Raw genomic sequence first — 23,007 nt, 5'->3', positions numbered from 1 at the left:
GCAGATGTAAGATCAGGAACTTTCTTCAATGTGCAAGACTTGGAGAGTAGGGAAATGCCACCAAATATTTCTCTAAAACCCCCACCAAAAAACTCCAGGTCCTTCCATGCATATGAGTACCTTCAGAAAGTCTGTTTTTTTCTAAGAGACCACTTTTTCTGGATAGACTACTATAGTAAATCATTATGTAATTGTTGCCAATAATCCTGAAGAAAAATGAAAGTGTTTATAGGGTTTATAATATTAAACACAGATGGTTATATTCCTGAGCTTATAGGACTTCAATCTGCTGTAATTTAATGTAATTAAAATGAAGTCTGAGCAGAATGTATTATTAAATATTGGTAATACACCAACACAGGGAATTATTTTGACAAAATTCACATAATGAATGCAGAAGAGGGTCCCAGACTACTTCGATCTGTCAAATTAAATAAGGCTTTATCAGAATCTTACAAACCAAGTTAACAATGCACTTACATATAAAGATTCTTGCTTCTGTTTTGCAAGAAGCATAATTAAAATAAACTTTAAATGAAATCAGGCTTTGAACCGCAAATAAATAAATAAATAAATAGGCATTATTTTATAGTGCTTCATGGACCGGTTTTATTCTTGTTTCCCTTGATAAATGATTTGCTAGGATTTAGCAACTCAATGTACCTTTTTCTGACATCTCTAACATAGTTATTTGGTTTAAAGTCTAGAAATATGTTGGACAAGGGTGGACTTCATGATTACTGGATTTCAAATAATCTGGAAGGGAATTAGCATATTTAACTGTTCTGTACTATATTTATTAGTATTAACATATTTACTGCTATTTCATGTCATTTTCAGACATCCTACATTTTATAACAACAAAATTCCATAATATTGTTGCTGTCTATTATATTATATGTACATATGGAAAAATGAACAAATAGGTTATAACTCAGAAGAGAAATCTCAACTCATTTAATTCCATTCTTTGTTATACAAGTTGATATAGGAATCTATATGGTATAAGCAGTTAGGGAGAGATTCTGCCACTCCTACTCACACTGAATAAGACTTTACTCTATGGTAGATCTCTATATCGGCTGTACAGTGTGAATAATGTTCCCCTAAGATAGCATTTGTCCACTTTTGAACACACATTTGAAAGAGCGGATAGTCATAGTATTATCCTTTGCAGATGTCAATGAGACTATTTATGGAGCAAGATACTACTCACTGTAAGTGGCAGAATGTGGCCCCTAATTATTTTAATATTTTAGAGTCTGATCCTGCAAACACTTATCATTGTGAGTAGCTCCACAGACTTCAAAACCTACTGAAATCCCACTGAATTCAATTGGACTACTCACAATAGTAAGCACTACCGGAATAGTAAATACACTGATAGGAAGTGTTTGCAATAGCAGGTCATTAAACACAATACACCATCCTTGATTAAAAATAATAAAAAACATTCAAGATCAAATAGCAAAATTCATGTGAAAATACTTTGGATAAATTAAATGCATTTTACTTCAGTTATAGTATTTTCACATAGAAGCATTCTGTCATAAATCAGGGACCACTACTTGGATAACTTTAAAATCTAAAAAACTAAAATAAAAGGACCCCAAAAAGTATGGATGATTTCTATGTACACCTTTTGAAATAACAAGTCAAGAAGTTAACAGCTTCAGACATCAAATATAATAAGCAAAGATACCTAAAAGTTAGCATTTAGTAAATTCTAACTGGAAATGACATTTTAAAAGTCACTGCCAAAAAAAAATGACGGAGGCAATGACACACTGAAGGTCACAGTGAGAATGTACATTACAAACACAGGGATAGCTATATAGGTACCCACTAGTATGTAACCATTATGAGACAGGAGAAAGAGACTTTTGAACTAGAGATGCCCCAAAAACCCCCCAGAAATGTGGCTTTAAAAAGAGAAACGCGAGGAATTAGAAAAATGCTTCCTAGATAATCACATTCCAATTGGCTAAAGCTGCAATTAATTTAGATACACTATATATCAGCAGAAGTGTAAACAGTATTTTTCCTTCAAATGTATTACTACTACTAATTACACTGAAGTAACTCAACATACCTGTTGCCTCTGCCAGACCAGACACCTTCTGTCCATAAATGTCTGTCTTGTTCCAGGCAAACGCGTAGACCAGGTTTGCAGCAGCAGGAAACCATTTCTGAACTAGCCGCCCTTCAACAGCAACTGTAAGATGCACTTTCATCATTCCAGGAGGGATGGCTGCATGTGTCAAAATAATGCGGAGCAAGGTTTTATATCCAGGGGTTCGACTGCTGAGGTAACTGAGCTTCACAAAGCTAGAAGGAATTGGGATTTCCTCCTGGACCACCTAGAAGAACCCAACAGTTGTACACACTGTTATTAATGATATTCATGCCAAGGAAAAGGGCAAAGTTTTGTATTCCAAATCATGATGTTTTCTAAGAAACCTAGGCACCACTGAAAATTGACTTCCTTGACCCCTGCCCTGCCTCTGCCCGGCATATTTTGGTCAGGAATAATGCAAGATCTTCAGCATCATCCAAAGCTGCACAGTGTCTGAAAGATCACACAGGTGGAAAACAGGTAATTTGTCTATACTTTGTTAAGGAGGCCCCATCTCTTTTCTAACTCTTCTTTGTCTCTAACGTTTGCACAAAATATTACTTTTGCCTTAAGTTTTTGGTCAAATTTGTGATAACAATTATTCTCTTGAGTACTAATCTCGTCTAAATCCACTAACCTCAGTTGTCCTAGAGTTGCAGGTTGACTTTGGAGAGGACATCTCATTTGGTTAATTAATTTTTGGACCTAACAATAATTAAATAAATACATATTTTAAACTCACCTTGGGCCATATTGTGTGTTTAAGGCACTACCCTGGGTTGGCTGCTCCATCTTAGAGGGACCTCAGGAAGGAGCCATGCCTTCCTGAGCATCACAATCCTTTCCAGAGCTACTTAGTGTGCAGGGGGACAGCAAAGACTACAGGCTGGTAGGAGGCGGAAGGTGTTGTGGCTTTGACCTTTTGAGATATGTGGGCGCTGGAGGCTACTAGGAGGGATTAGCCCTTGTGTTTCCTTGAATGGAGGCGATGCTGTTGTGGCAGTCCTTGGTGCAGGGTGTGCAAGGGAATGAGGAAAACTCCTTGCACACTCTCTGCTACACTCATGCAAGGCCCACTCACAATTTGATCCTGTTTTGTAAATTTAAATGCTGCAGGCTGTGATTTTAGCATGTCTCATATCATTACTAATGAGCCAGTCTGCCACAATGTTAAATCAACACAATCTGGAAAAATACAAATGGTGCTTTGTTTATTTTTCCTGGTTATTCCAGCTCACTTTTTGTTTCCTTAATAACAAATCGTTTCAGTTTCAAACACCTTCTATTACCGTATAGCTATAACAACACTGTCTCCGCTGTGTATAACAACACAATACTGCAGTACCATTGGAGGTCTGCCAGCACTTGTCGTTTCAACATATGAAATGTGCTGTTGGCAGGGAATTGCTGATCCCTTGATTATTCCCTGTCCTTCCTGCTGACATCCCAGCTGCCTCCTCTGTCATGCATCTAATATCAGTTGGTTCTAAACTTTCCTTCCTCTAAAACAGGGGACTAGTAATAGATATTCATATAAAGTACATTTTAGTATTTCGCTCTCTTCTATCCCAAACCAGGGGATTAGGAGCAGTTGCTCAGTGAATATACTGTTGTGACCCTAACAGCATCCCAGTGCCACTTTTGTCAGAATCTCTATCTAATAGGTATTGTGTAAGCTATCACTGGAAAACCAACAACACACTGATCATTAATATTCTTGTGTGGTATATGTATGGCAAACACCCAAAAGACTACAGAAATTGGAAGGAAATATGGGACTAAAATGTATTTAAACTAGACAAATCTGGAGAGTGGGTAAACAGGTTTTTCCAAACAAAGGAAAGGCTGATGCCTCCCTCCAGAAAATGCAATCACAGACAACTGGCGATCACAGTCAAGTGGCCATTCATTGGCATATCAGAGACTGCAGGGATAGATTAACTTGAATTGTAGAAAGCACCAGCGAGGAAAAAACCAGCATGGAACCTTCTCCATCAGACTCAATGGCATCTTTCCTCACAGCTGGGGCACTGGACTTTGAGAAGAATATATTTCAAAAGTTCTCTGGACTATAGAAGAGAGGGGCAAAGAACCCCAAGTGATCCTGTACCTAAGATTACAAAGAAACCAAGAAGTTTGGATTTTGTGGAAGATGCTGACCAAGAGTGTGGTCAGTTATTTTGCTAGTAGAAGGAGTGTTAAGAACCTTATCTTGGACCAAGATTGTGGTTTTGCTAAGTTTTAGTCCCTATCAAGTGTTTTTCACTTTTATTTGCACATAACTATTTCTGACTTTACCCTTTACATTTGACCTCTCTTTTTGTTAATAAACTTGTTTTACTTTTAATCTAAACCATCCCAGTACTGTGTCTGAATTGAAGGGATTGTCAACTCCAGTTAAAGCAACACACTGCTGTGTTTTTGCCTCTTTAAAGAGCAAGAGACCATATTACTTCCCTAAATGTTCCAGTAGAGGGCTGGACATTTCAAGGCAGATGGTTTTGGGGAAATTCAGGACTATGGCTATGATGTAACAAACAGGCTGCTGGAGTCAGAGTTGCTGAACCAGGGCTGCTTATCATATAGATACCCAGAGCATGCTTGTATGCTGGCTGGGAGCGTCCAGACAGGAAGCTGCAGCAGTAGAGCATTTTAAGGCACTCAGGGTTAGAGGACAAGTGACGACACAACTTCTCGCTGATTTGGGCTGCACCCTGACATGTGATAACTGTATATAGCAATTCCGATACTTGGCTAGTAAAAAAAATACTGGAATCTCTTATGTGGAAGGGTGTGACATAGTTCTTTTACTACCTTGTATCAGCTCTTTTTAACCTGTGCCCATTAGTTTATCCCATTCTATTCAGTGGAGACAGGAATGTAACTATACAGCCACAGCACAGCCACTAGAAGGCTGAGATAGTATGATGTTTTATCATTACTTACAGGCGAAAGTGACAGAATTCAACTAGAAGGGTTTTCTATCTAATAAAGAAATTAATGAGGCCCTTTTTAGGGAGCAATGCAATTTTTTAATACAGAAAAGGTTGGATGGAAAATATTTATACCCACAGATAACCTCCAAAATATCTATAGCACTGAATAACCTTGCTTTGATGTCATTCCCAGAAGTACATCCCTGGGAAGGGAACATCATCACAGCAGGAAGCAATCAGGGTATTCCAGTGTCCTTTTTTACAGCAGCACTTTCAGGACTTCCAGGAATGATGGGAAGACAGTCAGGCATTTACTGATGTCCATCAAATACTAACCCTAACTTGTGCCTCTGAACTTCTGGGTCCGAACATGTAACCACTAAACTTATAAAAAGATCATTCACTTCAGTGGAATCTAGATTTTTCCAAACCTGTATAAAGCTTTCTAAATAGTAGGTTGAAATCCTGGCTCCACTGAAATCAACGGCAAAACTCCCATTGACTTCAACCTGACTGGAATATCACCGCATGTGTTAAATGTTAAGTATTACTACTTCCACTACTAAAACTGCACCTGAAGCATTTCATATCTAACAGTTTTATATGTAAAATCTCTGATTTGCATGTGCAATCATGTTTATGCAGGCAGATTAGGAATCTAATTTACTATGTTATTTGTGCACCCAAATTTTATTTTTTGCATAAGCTATTGCTTGGACTAAAACCTTTGCATACCAATATGTGGATGTGAAAAATTGTGACTGTATATTTAATGGCCAGGTTCAGATCATTTTGAAAATGTAGTAGATGGTAATTAAAATCAACATAATTTACATTTTGTAATAAAAATGGTTTTATGCTAGAAATGTATACTTAATATTATCAAATAACAATGTAGGTTTCATTAACAATGGGTATAAATAGAGATCAGAAAAAAATTCTTACTGTCTTCAAATAGCATATTTTTCTACAATAACACATTCTGTTAATTTGAAAATCTCTCTTTTACCTGAAGCTCTGGAATGACTGTTCCCCTCTCTGGACAGGATCCTCCAAATGTTGTCAGAGGTGAAGGGAGTACAATTGGATTTGGGCTGATAAAGCTAGTGATGTCACAAGATGGTGGGTCCAACTCTGTTCTTTTCATGATAACTTTTTCTATTACAATAAACCTATTCCAAGGCAACCAAAGTGTCCTTTTCTCAGAAATGAAAGGAGATCTGTCAAAGACCAGGGTGACAGAGATACCTCCAATAGCCACAAGGTCAAAACTGAAGAGACAAAACAAAACACATTGTCTTATAGTTTCCTTTACAACATTAACACAGCTTGCAGCAAATGACTACCAAAAATTCCATATGGAACCCCACTCTAACTATTAATTTGCTATGTGAAACAACTCCAATATTATCTTTCTAATTCCAATTGTGAGGCCAGGTGGTGCTTTCGCTCTATATCCCTACTCCAAGAATTCATCACATGTAAGGTGAGATACTTCACTACAATTTGTTCACTCTTCCTCCAGTGTTTACCTACTAAAAACACTCACATTTAACAACTGTGTAGAATTACTCCTGGCCTGTATGTGAAGAAACTCCTGAACCACACAATGACTGCTACTCAGATTGTGTGTGTACCCAGCACGTGAAGTAGCTGACTTGGGGCCTCACAATCACCTCATTCTCCAACATACTCTTTTTTCCTGTTTTGCGAGTAGTAAGATGAAGAGGTGGAGTATGCTCAAGAAACATATGGGATTGCAGCCCTACTATTCAATGTGTGGACATTTTGGGAAAGCTTCCCATTAATTTTAGTGAGAACTGAATCAGCTCCTGGATGTGGTACAATGGCAGACCACTACAGGATATACTCAAGGAGCAACTGTGAATAACCCTGTGCAGATTTGCACCCGAAGATAGTGTGAGACAGAAAGCAAGGTACATAATGTCTCAGTTTTCCAAGATTCTGACATCTACAGCCAGGTAATATAAGGTAATGTAAATAGATATTTCACTCACTGTATTATTGAATGCATATATTATGGAGGCCTTTGATGGTAACAAACAGTGATAAGAAGTCAGACTTAATTATGCATATCTCATCACATATCCCAAATGACACAGATTACTCTCAGAGTAAAATATAAGTAACATATTTTAATGCAACAACTCTGTCAGGAGTAGTGTAGATAAAAAATTATAATTAGTAACTTACAACACTGCAATTTTAAAATCAAGAAAATAAGGTAAATAAAATTACTCTCTTCACTATTGTAAATAAGCTATGCTACATACAAATCTTGGAAACTTACCTTTTAGAAGATAAGTTTTATAATGTGGTCAATGACCATAAAGTCTTCAAACAGTCAAACTCCTGCATTAGCCAAAAATTCTGGGGGAAATCATGGCTCCACACCTGCAAGTGGAGGTCCCTAAATGCAATGGAACTGGCCTTGTCCTTAGGGCAGGTTACAGGGAACATATCTCTTGTGTAATACTGAACTCAGCTCATTCTGCCAGGGGTTCTCTGTATGCCATGTGGAAGACATGAGGCGGACAGGAGGAGTTTGACCTGCACAAGTGGGGCACAGGGACAAGCGGATACTGTTGGAGCCATAATGTTGCAATAATGGCTGCAGAGTAGCTGTTTTGCCATTCTCTAGCCTTGGGGAAGATCCACATTTTATACTTGTGTTGCTCTGCTACCATCAGTCAGCTAAAGGAGTGATCTTTACGGCTTCAGAAGAAGCCATTTTCTGACCTCCTCACCGTAAGATAGGAGTGAAGGAGGGGAAACTAGGGGGATCCTGTGTAATTTCAACTATGCAAAACCCCAGGTCAGAGATATCAAGGAGCTTGATAATATGCACAGCTTCAAAATACAGAAGTACTGCAATTTAACAGTAATACTGTCACATTCTGTTCCCATGCGTTCCGGATCTAATCAAGAAAAGGGGGTGAACAGTTAGGTGGCAAAATTTGCGTACGATACAAAATTACTCAAGATAGTTAAGTCCAAAGCTGACTGCAGAGTTACAAAGAAATCTCACTACATTTGGAGGGTGGGTGACAAAATGGCAGATGAAATTCAACGCTGATGAATGCAAAATAATGCACACTGGAAAAATAATCTCAACTATACATACAAAACGATGGGGGCTAAATTAGCTGTTACCACTCAAGAAGGATACCTTGGAGTCACTAGGGAGAGTTAGCTGAAAACCTCTGCCCAGTGTGCAGCAACAGTCAAAAAAACTAATGTTAGGAACCACTAGGAAAGGGATAAGTAATAAGATAGAAATATAATAATGCCAGTATATAAATCCATGGTCTGCCCACACTTTGATACCATGTGAAGTACTATTCGCCCCATCTCAGTAAAGATGCAGAGAAGGGCAACAAAAATGATTGGAGTATGGAATAGTTTCCATATGAGGACAGATTAAAAAGACTGGGACTGTTCATCTTAGAAAAGAGATGACTAAGGGGAGATATGATAGAGTTCTATAAAACTGTGAATAGTATGGAGAAAGTGAGAAGAGAAGTGTTATTTATCTCTTCATACAACACAAGAACCAGGGGTCATCTGATTAAATTAACAGTCAACAGGTTTAAAACAAACATGAGGAAGTACTTTTTCACGCAATGAAGTCAACCTGGGGAACTCACTGCCATGGGATGCTGTGAAGGCCAAAAGTAGAACTGGGTTCAAACAAGAATTAGCTAAATTCCTGGAGAACAGGTCTCTCAATGGCTATTAGACAAGATGGTCAGCGATGGAACCCCATGCTCCAGGTTCACCTAACCTCTCACTGCCAGAAGTTGGGATTGGATGAATGGAGACAGATCACTCAAATTGCCCTGTTCTGTTCATTCCTTCTGAAGCATGTTGCATTGGCCACTATCAGAGACAGGATATTGGGCCAGATGGATCACTGGTCCGACTTGTATGGCCATTCTTATTGTCCTATGTGTTTGAAGGTCTCCACAATATTTTTGTTATTATTTAGGGCTCATGGGTTTTCACTGTCTTCATGCTTTCTTTCCTTCAACTGGTCACCCTACCACAGAAAACTCTAATCACATATGCTGCCTGAACGGAGGACCAGATACTGCCCTCAATCTACAAAGTAAAAAGTGATGTCAGTGGAAATTTTGTGCATGGATGCAAGGTGGCATGTGGTCCTTAGACTAACAATCTCAACTAATGAGAGGCCAGGGATGAAAATGTCCCACCTTCCATCCTGTCGGCTGATGGTGTATCCATAATCACTGTGGTGTAGGAAACTGACATTCACTCCTACCAACGCTGTTCCATCGAATGCTACCACCTGGCCTCGAATTACACAGGCACGTCTGCAATAAGAAAAGTAGAATTTAACATGAAAAAAAAAACAGGTGTGGAGGACATGAAAAAGTGTTCATACTTCATACACTGTGCAACACTTCAGTGCAGGTTAAAGACTGAACAGCTAAGAAGTGGTGACTATGGATTTATAATAGAAATGTGGATAGACCCACAGCATGACTATCCAGATATTTGAAATAGCACTGCTGTACAGAACAAATTTACATACTTCCCCATAATGCCAGGTTTCAGAGCGGTAGCCTTGTTAGTCTATATCAACAAAAAAACCGAGGAGTACTTGTGGCATATCTTCCTAATGTATTTTCCACTGCATGCATCCGATGAAGTGGGTTTTAGCCCACGAAAGCGTATGCCCAAATAAATATGTTAGTCTCTAAGGTGCCACAAGTACTCCTTGTTTTTTTTATACTTTCCCATGAATTCCTAGTATATCATTAGAATATGTAACTTTTCAGCATCAACCTGACTAGCCACTGCATGGAGTTGCGCACAATTAGCTGATAGTATGCAGCTATTATTACTGGCCTGCAGCAAGTTTACTACTAGTGATGTTGGTAAAAAGAAAGAATATAACGTGACTCTCAAATTCCAGTACAGAACAGGCAGTTCATGGAAAAAAATACATTTATCTGTAAACTGGACTAATATGAAGACACAGCTGATATTGAACCACAGAAAGGCACTTTCACAGAATCATTTTTTGGGGTAGGAGTGAGGGTCAGAGGTCAGCATAATATACACTCTTTTAAACCCCACACGTACTGTTTTAGATTCCTGATAGAGTAGAGTAGAGCTGGGCAAATAATGGATTTTTTGCTGGCCAAAAAAAATAAAATAAAGGGTTTTGGGTCAAACTGAAAGCAGAATTTTTTGATTATTTTAGCGAATCAAGATTTTCTGAGTTGGATTGTAACTAAATGTTGCATTTTGATCCGACATTTTTTCTTTTGATTTCAGGTATTTTGAGAAAAGCAAAGTAGTTAGGGTACTCTTTGAGGGTGCTATGGACCCTGGTTCAATTTCCCCTTCTGCCTCATGTGGAGAAGAGATTTGAATGTGAAGTCTCCCACACTGCAGGAGGTCACAGGGATGACAACACCCTGAGGGCATAAAGTTGTTACCTGAGAGACTGTGGCTTTACAAATTAACCCTTTCATGGTGTCGCACCACAGTAGCTAAAATGGATTCTACTTTGTCAGAGTGATTTGAAAGTTGTTGCAATATGCGCAGTTAGAGAGAGATGTTCTGCCATTAATTGATTTTTCTTTCAATATACATAACAGAATTTTACTTCACCCTTCTTTTGTTTTATATATTAATCTGGGCCTGATTGTGATCACACACTGGCAAAAGTCATGAGTAGCTCCATTAAAGTCAATTGTTACACTGGTATAAAAGATCACAATCAGGCCTTCTGTGTATTTAACCAGACTATGCCAGTCTCAATTATTTTGGTTTTGTTAGAACAGCAACCACTAGTTTCTATTGTTTTCTCATATTTTATGGCATCTATAGACTTGTCTTTTCCCTTTTCAATCCTTTTGTTTACTAAGCGTGTTAACTTGAGAGAGAAAGTCTCATAAGAGTCATCATTATTCTGTGCATTATTCTTGCATTCCTGTTTGTTTGTTCATTCTGTTTTTCAATCCGCACAGACTTGTCTTTTGACTCTACTCCTCTTATTTTATGGAGCACACAGATTTGCATGATAACAACTCATCAAAGTCTTCATTATTCCATACATTGTCTTCCTTTTCCTCTGCTCATTCATTTTGCTCCTCATTATCCATAAATAATGTTCATACTTATCTTTCAGCTCTTACTTTTTTTATTCCTCATATTTCATAACCCACACACATTTACAATATGTGATAAAGACTCATAAAACTCATTATTCTACATTTATCTGTATTGAACTCTCTTTGTAATCTATTAGACTTGAAATGTTCTAAGCTTTTCTGTATACTGCTACATTTGTCCTCATTATTTACTGTCTTTCTAGCATCCATTTCTGACTAGAGCAGTCTTCAGCTGTCTCTTGGATTCTCAAGATCTACAATAAATCTTCAACCAACAGCAACTGTTCAAAATCAATTTTAATTTTTGTATTTAGCACACGTATTAAAGCATGTTCATTTACACTACTTTTGACTGACATTTGAGAGGTCTGGAGAAAAACTACTGAGCAGGCAGATTCTCTCCCCTTTCAAAATGCCTGGTTGTCCCAGAAAGCTTGCAGGGAATACTTTTCTTGGATCCCCAGTGGTCTTGCTACTTGCAGTGCACTTATCCTCTACTTTTTTAGAGCTTTCAGGAGCTCTTTCCTGAAGTGATATCACTTTCCATTCATCTGATTCACTCTCCTTCTGCTGGACTTAGATCTGGTTACTTCTGACTACTTCTCCCATTAGTAACACAGTAGTCTTACCCCCTGCCCCCCCGCCATTCTCCCTCAGTGTACTGCACCTTCTTTGTCTATTCTCACTGTCTAACTTTATTGTAGACACATCTCTGCTACTTTTTTTTATTCCTTATGTTAGATAACAACCAATTGTGTAAGGCCTTTCTTTCTAATACCACTGTTTATTTGCAATTATGACATCTTGAACTAAGTCTTTTAAACTAATGTGTCACAGTTACTTTAACTATAAGGTAAGTGCAGCAACTTCTTCACTATTTGAGAGGAGCTGGAGAATCTGCCCATTGTTTTGCATCATGCACCGAGGGAGAAAAATGTTTCAGATAAGCTGCAGCCTTTATTTTTTTCAAATATATTTAAAATGTTTTTAGGCCTCTGGCAGACTGGTCAATCTCCAACTCCAGAGGGAGTAGTTGCTTTTTTTGAGAGGAGGCACAGATTCCGTGGGTTGCAGGTAGCCTTCGAGAAGTCGACTTTCTTTGTAAATACTTCATGGATCAGTCCACTTTTAACTGATGATCTCATTTGGCCATCAGGCAGTTTATTTGACATCTCTAATTTAAAATTTCTAGGTCTTTCTGTATTTATGATTCCAGCTGCATTCTTTGACTATTTTTCAGAAACATTTCTACCATTCTATCACCATTTCGCCCAACTCCCCACTCCCTGATTTGTTATTTTGTCTTTTGTTTTCCGTGTTAAACTTCCAATATCCACTGAGCACCTCAGGCTGTGACATTAACCTCAGATGTGGAACTCTGTCAGGAAAACTTGAGTGAATTCACAATTGTCACTTTACCAAAACATGTAATTTATTGTATTATATTTCTGATTAAAATCCTCAATCCCAGAAATTAAGTTACAGGCCACTAAGTTACATTAATTTCCTCCTGCTGACAATGTCACTGTAAGCAGCCTTTGGAGGGTAATTAATTCAAGACCAAGCATTGGACCTTCTTTTGTATGCAATTTGCAATTTGTATGCAACTTGCTAGCAGTATGCATTTTTTAAACTTCTGTGGATAGAGGTTGATAAAATATTGTCATATGCTACACTCTTTAAATATCACAGGCCAAATCGATTTCTGGTATCAGCAGATGCAATTCCATTCACCAGGAATTAATTTGACCCACCTTTTTATATGTAGCAGCTACATGTTCAAATTTAAAGGCAGCCAATATGAAATTCAAAGCTTTGGTGTAACATACAGCAAGGTGCTCTGCAGGCTCCTACGCTGTACACAAACTTCAGATTCTGAATGGATTTCTGACTTAGAGGTTGTCTATATTGTGGGGTGATGTGCTGTATGGGGGTGGGGGGATCTAAAGCATGCCAATGCACTTTAACATATTTCTATTTGAAACAACTACTTTTAAATGCACTACTGAACCTTTAGTGCACACCAGCAGGGTCTGCATGAAGTAATTAATGCACAACACATTAGTGTGCTTTAAAAATCACACCCCATAAAATACATAACCCCATCATGTGGACAAGCCCTTAACCCCAAATTGAGCGCACTGCAGTAGCCTAATCTTGAAATGATAAAGGCATGAAACAGCGGTAAGATCCACACCGCACCTCCCAGTTGGATGCAAATGGAAAAGAAAACATGTCCTGACTCTTTCTGAAACAGGATAATATAATACTAACTGGGTATTTACGAAGACTCCAAAGTTGGCTACATGAATAACAAAGAGCAGGCAACCAACTTCAGTCTGAGGGGTAGATATAAACTTGACAATATTTTCTGGTTGCTTTCCCCAGCCTACCATCATAACTTCAGTTTTATCTGGACTGAGGCAGCTCTCGTCCACACCCCAGTCCCAACCAGAGGCTGGGTAAGGCATCAAACTGCACTGAGTCAGAAGAGATGAAAACATTGAGCCGTTGTCATGTGCTAAATTGCCTCTAAGCTGCGTGGCCATGAGCCACACAGCAGCTTATTAAGCGCTGCACAGGCGCTCAGGCTGCCCCGGGGAAAGATGCCTCTCCTCTCTGGCACCAGCCCAGACCCGGACCTACCATGGCTGGGGGAGAGGCGCTCTTCCCCTAGCCCCACCCCTGCCATATTGGTGCACATAACAAAATTCATGTGTGGGAAAAATTAGAGGGAACGCTGGTCATGTGCATACTAAATATGCTGCAAACCATGATTCTGCACTAGCCTCTTAATGTCCTCATATACTTGTTGAATGGGGATGGTGGCAAGATAGAGCTCTACAGAATTCCACTATTGCCCAACACTATCCTCTGAAATCTAGTAATTTCTTCACAACAGTAGGAACCTGTATCAGCCTCTAAGCTGAGCTAGCCATGACCAAGTTATTCACCACCCAAAACACATCTATTGGGTGAGATTTTACAGATGCTACAGTGGAAGCTCTTCAAAGCATAAGAATTTTAAAAAATCTTTACGCCAAATTGATAACCTTCATCTCAACAATTCTGCCATTAGCTTCCCCTTCTGCTTCAACTATTGCAGATCATCATAAACCATGGTGACTTTTGAGGATGAATCTGGGGTAGAAGATGCCAGGGGCCACTATCTTGATAGTAGAGGACAAAAGATTTATAAAAGCCAACCAAGCGATACAGTGGTCTGTCAGAGGAACAATTCTGTCCTTCAGAGACCTCTGCAACCTTTCTAATTCCATCAGCTTCCAAGGACAGACCAACTAAACAGGTCAAACATCTTTATTCTCCAAACTCCAAAGGCACTTTGGGTAGTAAGGCAAAAACTGAAATACTCAAAAAAGGCTTTTAAGACCAAGTCAAATCCTATCAATGATAGCCCCAAAAGATCTGTTCCTTTTATCTATAAAAATATATTGAAAGGCTTATGTAAAATCCTCCTAATCATAGTTGCAATGTCACAGGATGCTGTATAGGCTACTTGACTGCTTGCCTTCCAGGTGATATTAAATGGGTAGGTGTCTGGTTTATGTTGCTGAGGGAAGTTTTGAGCTCTGGTGATAAAAGAGTAACATGTAAGAGCTAGTTATTATTATTTATGATTTTTCTTTTAAACAGCAATATGCTGTATTAAATATACATGCAGCCAAAGATGTTGTATTTGGTGCATCTTATGCATTCAGATAAAATAATAAGCTAATTGCACTGTTCCATTAGTGATTTACACTTTAAGGCTTGGTGCTGCCAGTTATTGGTTTTGTGCAGTTTCATGGATTTTGTTCTACATATTTATAACATGCTGTCACGTTATTAACAGTGATTAAATGTTTAAGTATTTTGACAAAGTTCCTCCTCTACCTTGGTGGGTCTTGCGCTTATTGGCGGATTTGCTCGCCTTGGAGCTTCACGGCAGCCCTCAGTTTGGCCGTTTTCATGAACCCACAGTCCAGGTCTGACAAGGAGTTGGGAGGTTTGGGGGGAACCCGGGTCTGCCCTCTACTCCAGGTTCCAGCCCAGGGCCCTGTGGAATGCAGCTGTCTAGAGTGCCTTCTGGAACAGTTGTGCAACAGCTACAACTCCCTGGGCTACTTCCCCATGGCCTCCTCCCAACACCTTCTTTATCCTCACCCTAGGACCTTCCTCCTGGTGTCTGACAATGCTTGTAACTCCTCAGTTCTCCAGCAGTATGCGTTCTCAGTCTCAGCTCCTAGTGCCTCTTGCTCCCAGCTCCTCACACGCACACCACAAACTGAAGTGAGCTCCTTTTTAAACCCAGGTGCCCTGATTAGCCTGTCTTAATTGATTCTAGTAGCTTCTTGATTGGCTGCAGGTGTTCTAATCAGCCTGTCTGTCTTAATTGTCTCCAGAAGGTTCCTGATCTGGAACCTTCCCTGTTACCTTACCCAGGGAAAAGGGACCTAGTTAACCTGGGGCTAATATATCTGCCTTCTATTACTCTCCTGTGGGCTTTTCCTGCCCACTTCCCAGATCCCAATAGGATTAAAAAAAAATTACTCTCCTGTAGCCATCCGGCCCGACTCTGTCACAATATGTTAGATCAATAAAGATTTACATTAGTAAAAAATTAATAAGTCAAAGAGAACACACTGAATTTGTTCCCTCTGTGGATGTGTTTGAAGTGAAGATAGGAATGAAATCTAGGCTACAACATAAGTGCCATTTATTGCATTTGTGAAAATAAAAAATACTAGTGTGTTTATTAATGCAACTTGGATTATCTAATGTGCAGGCCCAGGAGTGTAGTTAGGTGACAGGGATGATTTGTGGATGCTTCTGTCAGTGTATAAATTACTGCTTCCCAGGATGAACTGCAGTATAAAAAAAAACTTATGTGCCTCTATATTTCAAATTTACTGATTTTTTTCAAGAGGAAAGTATAGGTAATTGTGTCTTTTGAGCAAGTGTCTGCCCTTCCTTATTCACACATTCCTTTCCTTTAAAGAACAGCATAACTCCACAAGTACACAGAAATTACTCTGATTTTGAGATCACACACCAAGTTATAGGTCAATTAAAGGGTAACCTGCAGAGCAAAATGGCAAACTGCATGTTCTACTACTACTATTTGCTGACTATGACTGCTAATCAGACTAAGGAGTATTCAGCACATAAATAAAGAAAAGACGTTCACTGTGTTATGTCACAGCTCCACTGGGGCATGAAGCTGACTCAAGAGAGCTAATATGACTCCAGCACTGCTCTCCAGTATTTCTCCAACATTCCGGCAAGAATTGAACCCTAAATTGTTTCTCAGGAAAACACAGCAGAGCAGTTTACCTCCCAGGATAGTTACACCCTTATAAAAAGGGTATTATAGTTTACTACAGCAAATAGTCTTATACGCTAGATGGAGTAACTCTAGGGGTCTGGGCTAGTAATGTCAGAGGGCAAGTCTTAAACTGCTGGAATCTCAAACAAAGAATGTGTTATCATTTCCACTATTTTCAGATTACCATTAATGTGAAAAAGTCAATAAAGATTTCCAAGAAAACCTTCATACCAATGTTTTTTCTATTAAAATAATTTATCAATACAGTTTTCACTGTCCTGACCACTTTAATTAAAAATGAAACTTACCTGCTGTCAAATAAGACATCTCTTGGGATTACATGAGTGCTCTCCTTGCCAATAAGAAACTTGATTCTATCATAAAAGAGCCTTGGAGGATGCTGAGAAAAAGGAGGCTGGCTGTGCTGAATGAGGTCAAGGGGATCAGGTGACCCTTGGCAGAGAGGGCTTGCGTAGCAATTGCTTTGCTGACAGCAATCAGGGTCCACACAGTCTGTCAAACCATCTGAAAATGTATAAAACAAAAGTTCAGGAAATAGAATGATGTTTAGAAGAAACCAAAGGGTTTGCTACTAGAAAGCATGGGAGAACAATATCTAATCAACTGGAAGGAATGCTGATTTTAAGGCTGTATAGGCCCAGATTGAGCAATGCACTCAAGCACATGCTTAAGTGGGGATGGGCATTTCTATCCAGTTATTAATACTGAATGGTATCTCACACAATCTTCATGAGGGAATAGAACCCATAAACTAAGCGATAAGAAAGAGTGTGACTTATCGCCATCACAATACAGATCGGAGAAGAAAAACACCAACCAATATCTGTCAGTCCAGTGGGTATATGATTCACAAATATATAGTTTAAATTTCTAGTAGCTCTATATTGTTATAATGAATAGTCTGTTAATACCTGTGAAGAATATGTGCTTGCTAAAGTGTATGAAATGACCTGTACAATCTGAAACGTTATCCAATTTTAATATCCCTCTTTATTACAGTAGTAAAAAGGCCTCTGGTAAAAGTTCTTCAGCTTTTGAACCCTATACATTTTATTAGTGTTAATGTTTTCAGATGCTTTATTATTCTCATATTTAATAGCTACACTAAAATGAATTCATGAGGATTTGATCGTGACTGTGGCTCCTTTTATGCTAGGCACTGCACCAATACAAAGCTAGATGCAGTCCCTGCCTTAAAGTGCTTAAAATCTAAGTCTTCTCTACTTGGGGCTTGTTTGCAACTCCCATCATATTCAAGTGAAGCAAACTTGTGAACTAAATGCAAACTATTCCACCCTTTGGAACTTACAGATAGGTGAAGTAGGACAAATGGGGCTAAGTTTCTTAAAAAGAATCTCTATTTTTATATACTGTTTTGCACCTATAATGATTTGTAACCACAGGTTAGATCACTTAAATATCTAAGTGCCTGACTACTCCCACCAATCAGCTACCTGGACATCTAAATTACCTAAATTGCACACACAATTATTGGCATACCAAAAAGGAAGGCTGAAAATCCAGCCCAATAAATATAAATGTAGTAAATTCTGCACAGAGAAGTCAAATATAATAAGGTACACTAAAAATCTTCAAATATCTTCTTGAATTCCTTCTTTTTATAGTTCATATTTGCTAACACTCTTAGATTGAGAGGTATGCTAATACATAGGAAATAAGATCAAGCTATCAAATCCTTGACCCACCCAAAGTGACATCTTTTCTTTCTATTTTTAATGAGGTCAGATTTTTGCCATAGACTTTAATGGGGCCCCTTAGATTATAAACTCCTTCTGTGTAGATACCTCCTCTTTGTTTGATACAGCAATCAGAGAACTGTAAACACTCAGTAAATAATGATTCATTGAGGAAGGGAAGCACAGACCCTGTTTATAAAACCGAAGAGTCTACAATGAAATAGACATATCTGGAATCTGAAACTCCTTGCACTAATGTTGCCTGCCCTTGGGCAAGGTAATTATTTGTTTAGTTAAGCAAAAAATATTAAAAAATCTCTTCTAGAGCAGCTGGAAAAACAAACTGATTAGTCTTGTTGTTGGGTCAATAACAAAGGGCAACTGTAAATAGTTAGCAACAAGACCTCAAGGTGCTGAGATGGTCAGAGCTCAGCTCAGTGGGTGGGTACTCAAAAGCAGCTTTAAGATATTTTTGCATTCTTGGAGTCAGTTTGCATCCTCAAGGAATGGAGGAGTCAAAGGTGGATCTATACCACTTGAAGATCCTCTCGGCAGGGTGAATTCTTTGGTTGCGTAAAGCAGCTTTATGATGGTGGAATGCCCTAAAAGTAAACTAAACCAGGGTAGGGGGTCTTGACAAAAACGTCAAGTTACTTTCTAAAAGAAGCCATTTCCTTGGGAGCTAAGAACTTGGCTTCTTGAGGAAACTGATGGGAACAGCTATTGCAGGATAAGCTTTGGAAGTGAATTAAGCTAAATCGGAAAAACCCCCACTCTTATTCAAGAGTGTCCACATAGGGAGCTATTCCAAAATAGCTTATTTTGCAATAATTATTCCAGTTAATTTCCCCTGTGGGCAAGCCTTGAGACACCAAATTTGAACAGACATGATTCTTCTATTTGTGTAAGAAAAAACAGAGAAATTTCCCAAAAAGATTTAAATTGAAAATTTGTTTAAAAATAATTATTCTCTGTATTATTTTAAAAACAAATTACCACAGAGAAACTGCTGTTTAAATAATCTGCAAATCCTTTTTCTTGCAAAATTCCCATTGGCTCCTACAGGAGTTTTGCCTGAGTAAATAAGGAAGAATCAGACTCCCAAAACAAGTTGCCCTCCCTGCTCTTATTTTGGTCAGCATTTCATGTGCATTGCAACAGTGGCTTGAATTCCCACTGCACACAAGAAGAAATCAAGCTTAAAGCGAAATGGTTTCTCGGTTCTCAAAGCAGACTCAGTTTTCACCTTTCCTCTACAGTTCACCTCTCTGCAGAATGAGAATTACTATATCTTTAGCAGGATCCACTTTGTATGGACTTCCCACTCTCAAACTATATTAGTGCAATTTCTCATGTTTGTTTTGTCTGTACCTGGTTTCATTTGCTCATCTTCTTTATTACCTCTCAAGTATTTTTGTGAGCATTGTGAAAGGCAGAATGTCTGTGTGGAGCTCCCATTTTAACAGTGGGGAAACTCCAAAACCATATTTGAAAGAGCACTGTCAATATTATTGTTACTGTAAGCACAAACAAGATACTTAGCTGTTACTATACAGGGAGGAAATATGACCTTCCCTGAAAAGCTGAAAATAAAAAGACAAACAAGGAACAACTATGCAGGCAAAGAAAGCACTGGTAAACTGGGAACTGCAACTGTCACTCTTGTGTTTTGCAGCTGATAGATTAACACTAATGTCTTCTCTTTCTCTCTCTCTCTCACTTTTCCCATCTGACCATTTTTACCATTTGGCTAGATAGGTGACATTTTATTCAGCTTTTAAGAATTTTCTTTTCAGTCACAGGTGCAGCAAAGCAGAGTAAATGGACAATGTTTTGAGAAAAATACTCTGAAGGACAAGGGCCGATAATGGAAGGAAGCTTTAGAAACAACATGTGATTGGAGCCCATCAAACCCACAGAGCTGACTCAGGTCCAGCTGACTCAGGCTATTTCTGTATGTTTGTGGGAATTATAGACACAGCCTGCCATAACCTCCTACATGGGTTTTGGGACTTGTGGATTCTTACTGTGTTTGACTCCCACTTCCTTCCACACTCCCCATTATGTCCCCTCAGGACTGTGCTGAGCTCTCTTCAGCTGGGCCCACTAACACATTGGAAAGGGAAGCACGGGCAGTCTCTCAAGATTTGGCCCTATATTTCCAGGTTCTCTTAAAATTTACATCTCTCTCCTTTCAATAAACTTTCCTAAAATTGTTTCTTCATCAGATTGCATTTTACTTTTCTAATTGAACATCTGTAAAAAATCCTGAACAAGCTGGCTGAAAGACTATTTTGATGACTGGAAGCTGATATATAGATTGGACAACATGACTTTTAAATGGTCTTAATGGTCACTCAACTTTTATAGAGGAGAACGAGAGATGCAGTATCTCAAGTTACATGACAGGAAGCTTCTGTAACACAATTCCCATTGATAAATACAGTAAGGATATCAGTTTCAATATGCCAACCCCCAAATTCCAATAACAATATGATTTCAAATATAAGAAGAAAACCCCAGAAATCTGATTTATAAACTCCAGACTCTGAAAATACCTCAAAATTATTTTCAATTCTCAACAATCAGTCTTCATTTTGGTAAGCAGGCAGTGTAAAAAATGACAGAACAGACCCTGTGTGTGTTAAGGTTTCTATTAACTTTGAAGAGACAAAACACAGGAAAATCAACAGCTACATACAGCATAAACTGTTATTCATACAGTGGGTGATCCAGTATATGGAAGACTCAACTGTCAATTATCACACTGGATAAAACAGCATACGGCTAGACTAAAATGTAGCACTGAAGTGTAAACTACTTGCATTTGATATTAGCAGTTCTACTGTTGTCTTATATAAGAAGCAGTGGGGTACAATTGGCAATATAGTACAATCAGTTCACTACAATAGGAGTGATTAAAGTTTGTGTAATCTAAACCTGAAAGGAACAATCACAGGTTGGCTAACATCATGCTTATACAACTTTCAAATGACATTAGTTTCATGTGGGAAAGGTAACAACTGATTATCTGCTTTACTTAAAATGTAAAAAGTTCCCAAAGTACTCCTCACATTACTCCTAAAATAGAGTTCACAAAGAGCAACTTGATTGCTTGTTATAGCAATTCAAGATGTTAATAAGTAGCTGACCTGGGTTTCAGCATACTGGTCTGCCAAGCATAGGGAGGGTGTTGTCAGACAAGGAATATCTGTAGCACCCCCAACTTTAAAGAAAAGGTGCAGCATGCAAACGCAAGAGGCCATATTATGCTCTCAGCCAGACTGCTCCACTGTAACTAAGAGAATTTGGGATAAATTTTTTGCATTGCCTTGATGGGGAAGTGAACCTTTCAAGCACATTTCTAAAGGCAACAGAATAACTATTTATTATTCGTTTACAACTTTGCACCAAAATCTCACACAAAGTTCACAGTACTTGTTTAACATTATTGAAATAGGGTTACCATTTTCTTTATGAGGCATCCCCAGGATTCACTAGCCCAGATACAAATTAACTCCCTTTCAGGGCATCTGTGTCTTGCTGTAGATGTGCTTCTACAGTGGTCATTAAAGGCTCAATAAGTGATTGGGGGGGAACATGCAAATTATGACACACTTAGGGTCTGTCTACACATCAATTAAAAACTCACAGCTGGCCTGTGCCAGCTGACTTGGGCTCTCGGGGCTCAGGGTAAGGGGCTGTTTAACTGAGTGTCATAAATATAAAGGGAAGGGTAAACCCCTTTAAAATCCCTCCTGGCCAGGGAAAAGCTCCTCTCACCTGTAAAGGGTTAAGAAGCTAAAGGTAACCTCACTGGCACCTGACCAAAATGACCAATGAGGAGACAAGATACTTTCAAAAGCTGGGAGGAGGGAGAGAAACAAAGGGTCTGTGTGTCTGTCTATATGCTGGTTTCTGCCGGGGATAGACCAGGAATAGAGTCTTAGAACTTTTAGTAAGTAATCTAACTAGGTATGTGTTAGAATATGATTTCTTTAAATGGCTGAGAAAAGAACTGTGCTGAATAGAATAACTATTTCTGTCTGTGTATCTTTTTTGTAACTTAAGGTTTTGCCTAGAGGGGTTCTCTATGTTTTGAATCTAATTACCCTGTAAGATATCTACCATCCTGATTTTACAGGGGGGATTTCTTTATTTCTATTTACTTCTATTTTTACTAAAAGTCTTCTTGTAAGAAAACGGAATGCTTTTTCATTGTTCTCAGATCCAAGGGTTTGGGTCTGTGGTCACCTATGCAAATTGGTGAGGCTTTTTTCCCAACATTTCCCAGGAAAGGGGGGGTGCAAGTGTTGGGAGGATTGTTCATTGTTCTTAAGATCCAAGGGTCTGGGTCTGTAGTCACCTAGGCAAATTGGTGAGGCTTTTTATCAAACCTTGTCCAGGAAGTGGGGTGCAAGGTTTTGGGAAGTATTTTGGGGGGAAAGATGCGTCCAAACAGCTCTTCCCCAGTAACCAGTATTAGTTTGGTGGTGGTAGCGGCCAATCCAAGGACAAAGGGTGGAATATTTTGTACCTTGGGGAAGTTTTGACCTAAGCTGGTAAAGATAAGCTTAGGAGATTTTTCATGCAGGTCCCCACATCTGTACCCTAGAGTTCAGAGTGGGGGAGGAACCTTGACACTGAGGTATAGATGTTTGGGCTCGGGCTGCAGCCTGAGACCTGGGACCCTCCCACCTTGCAGAGTCCTAGAACCCAGGCTCCACCCCAAGCCCAAATGTCT

The 23,007-nt window shown here is 38.9% G+C and overlaps 1 protein-coding gene across 11 annotated transcripts in view; it reads right to left on the bottom strand.

Annotated features, from left to right (window-relative positions):
- TENM1 (teneurin transmembrane protein 1) overlaps positions 1–23,007 on the bottom strand; it is a 1,397,628-nt gene that overhangs the window by 113,707 nt on the left and 1,260,914 nt on the right. For all 11 annotated transcript variants that reach the window (XM_073361279.2, XM_073361281.2, XM_073361264.2 and 8 more), the window contains 4 exons: positions 16,854–17,070; positions 9,288–9,407; positions 6,062–6,323; positions 2,093–2,360 (listed from right to left, as the gene is read on the bottom strand). In XM_073361279.2, coding sequence (XP_073217380.1) covers positions 2,093–2,360; positions 6,062–6,323; positions 9,288–9,407; positions 16,854–17,070 — 867 coding nt within the window. The remainder of the gene's footprint in view (positions 1–2,092; positions 2,361–6,061; positions 6,324–9,287; positions 9,408–16,853; positions 17,071–23,007) is intronic.

This window comes from Lepidochelys kempii, chromosome 9, assembly GCF_965140285.1.
Source record: "Lepidochelys kempii isolate rLepKem1 chromosome 9, rLepKem1.hap1, whole genome shotgun sequence".
Taxonomy (NCBI): domain Eukaryota; kingdom Metazoa; phylum Chordata; order Testudines; family Cheloniidae; genus Lepidochelys; species Lepidochelys kempii.
This window is presented reverse-complemented; position numbering and strand designations above follow the sequence as displayed.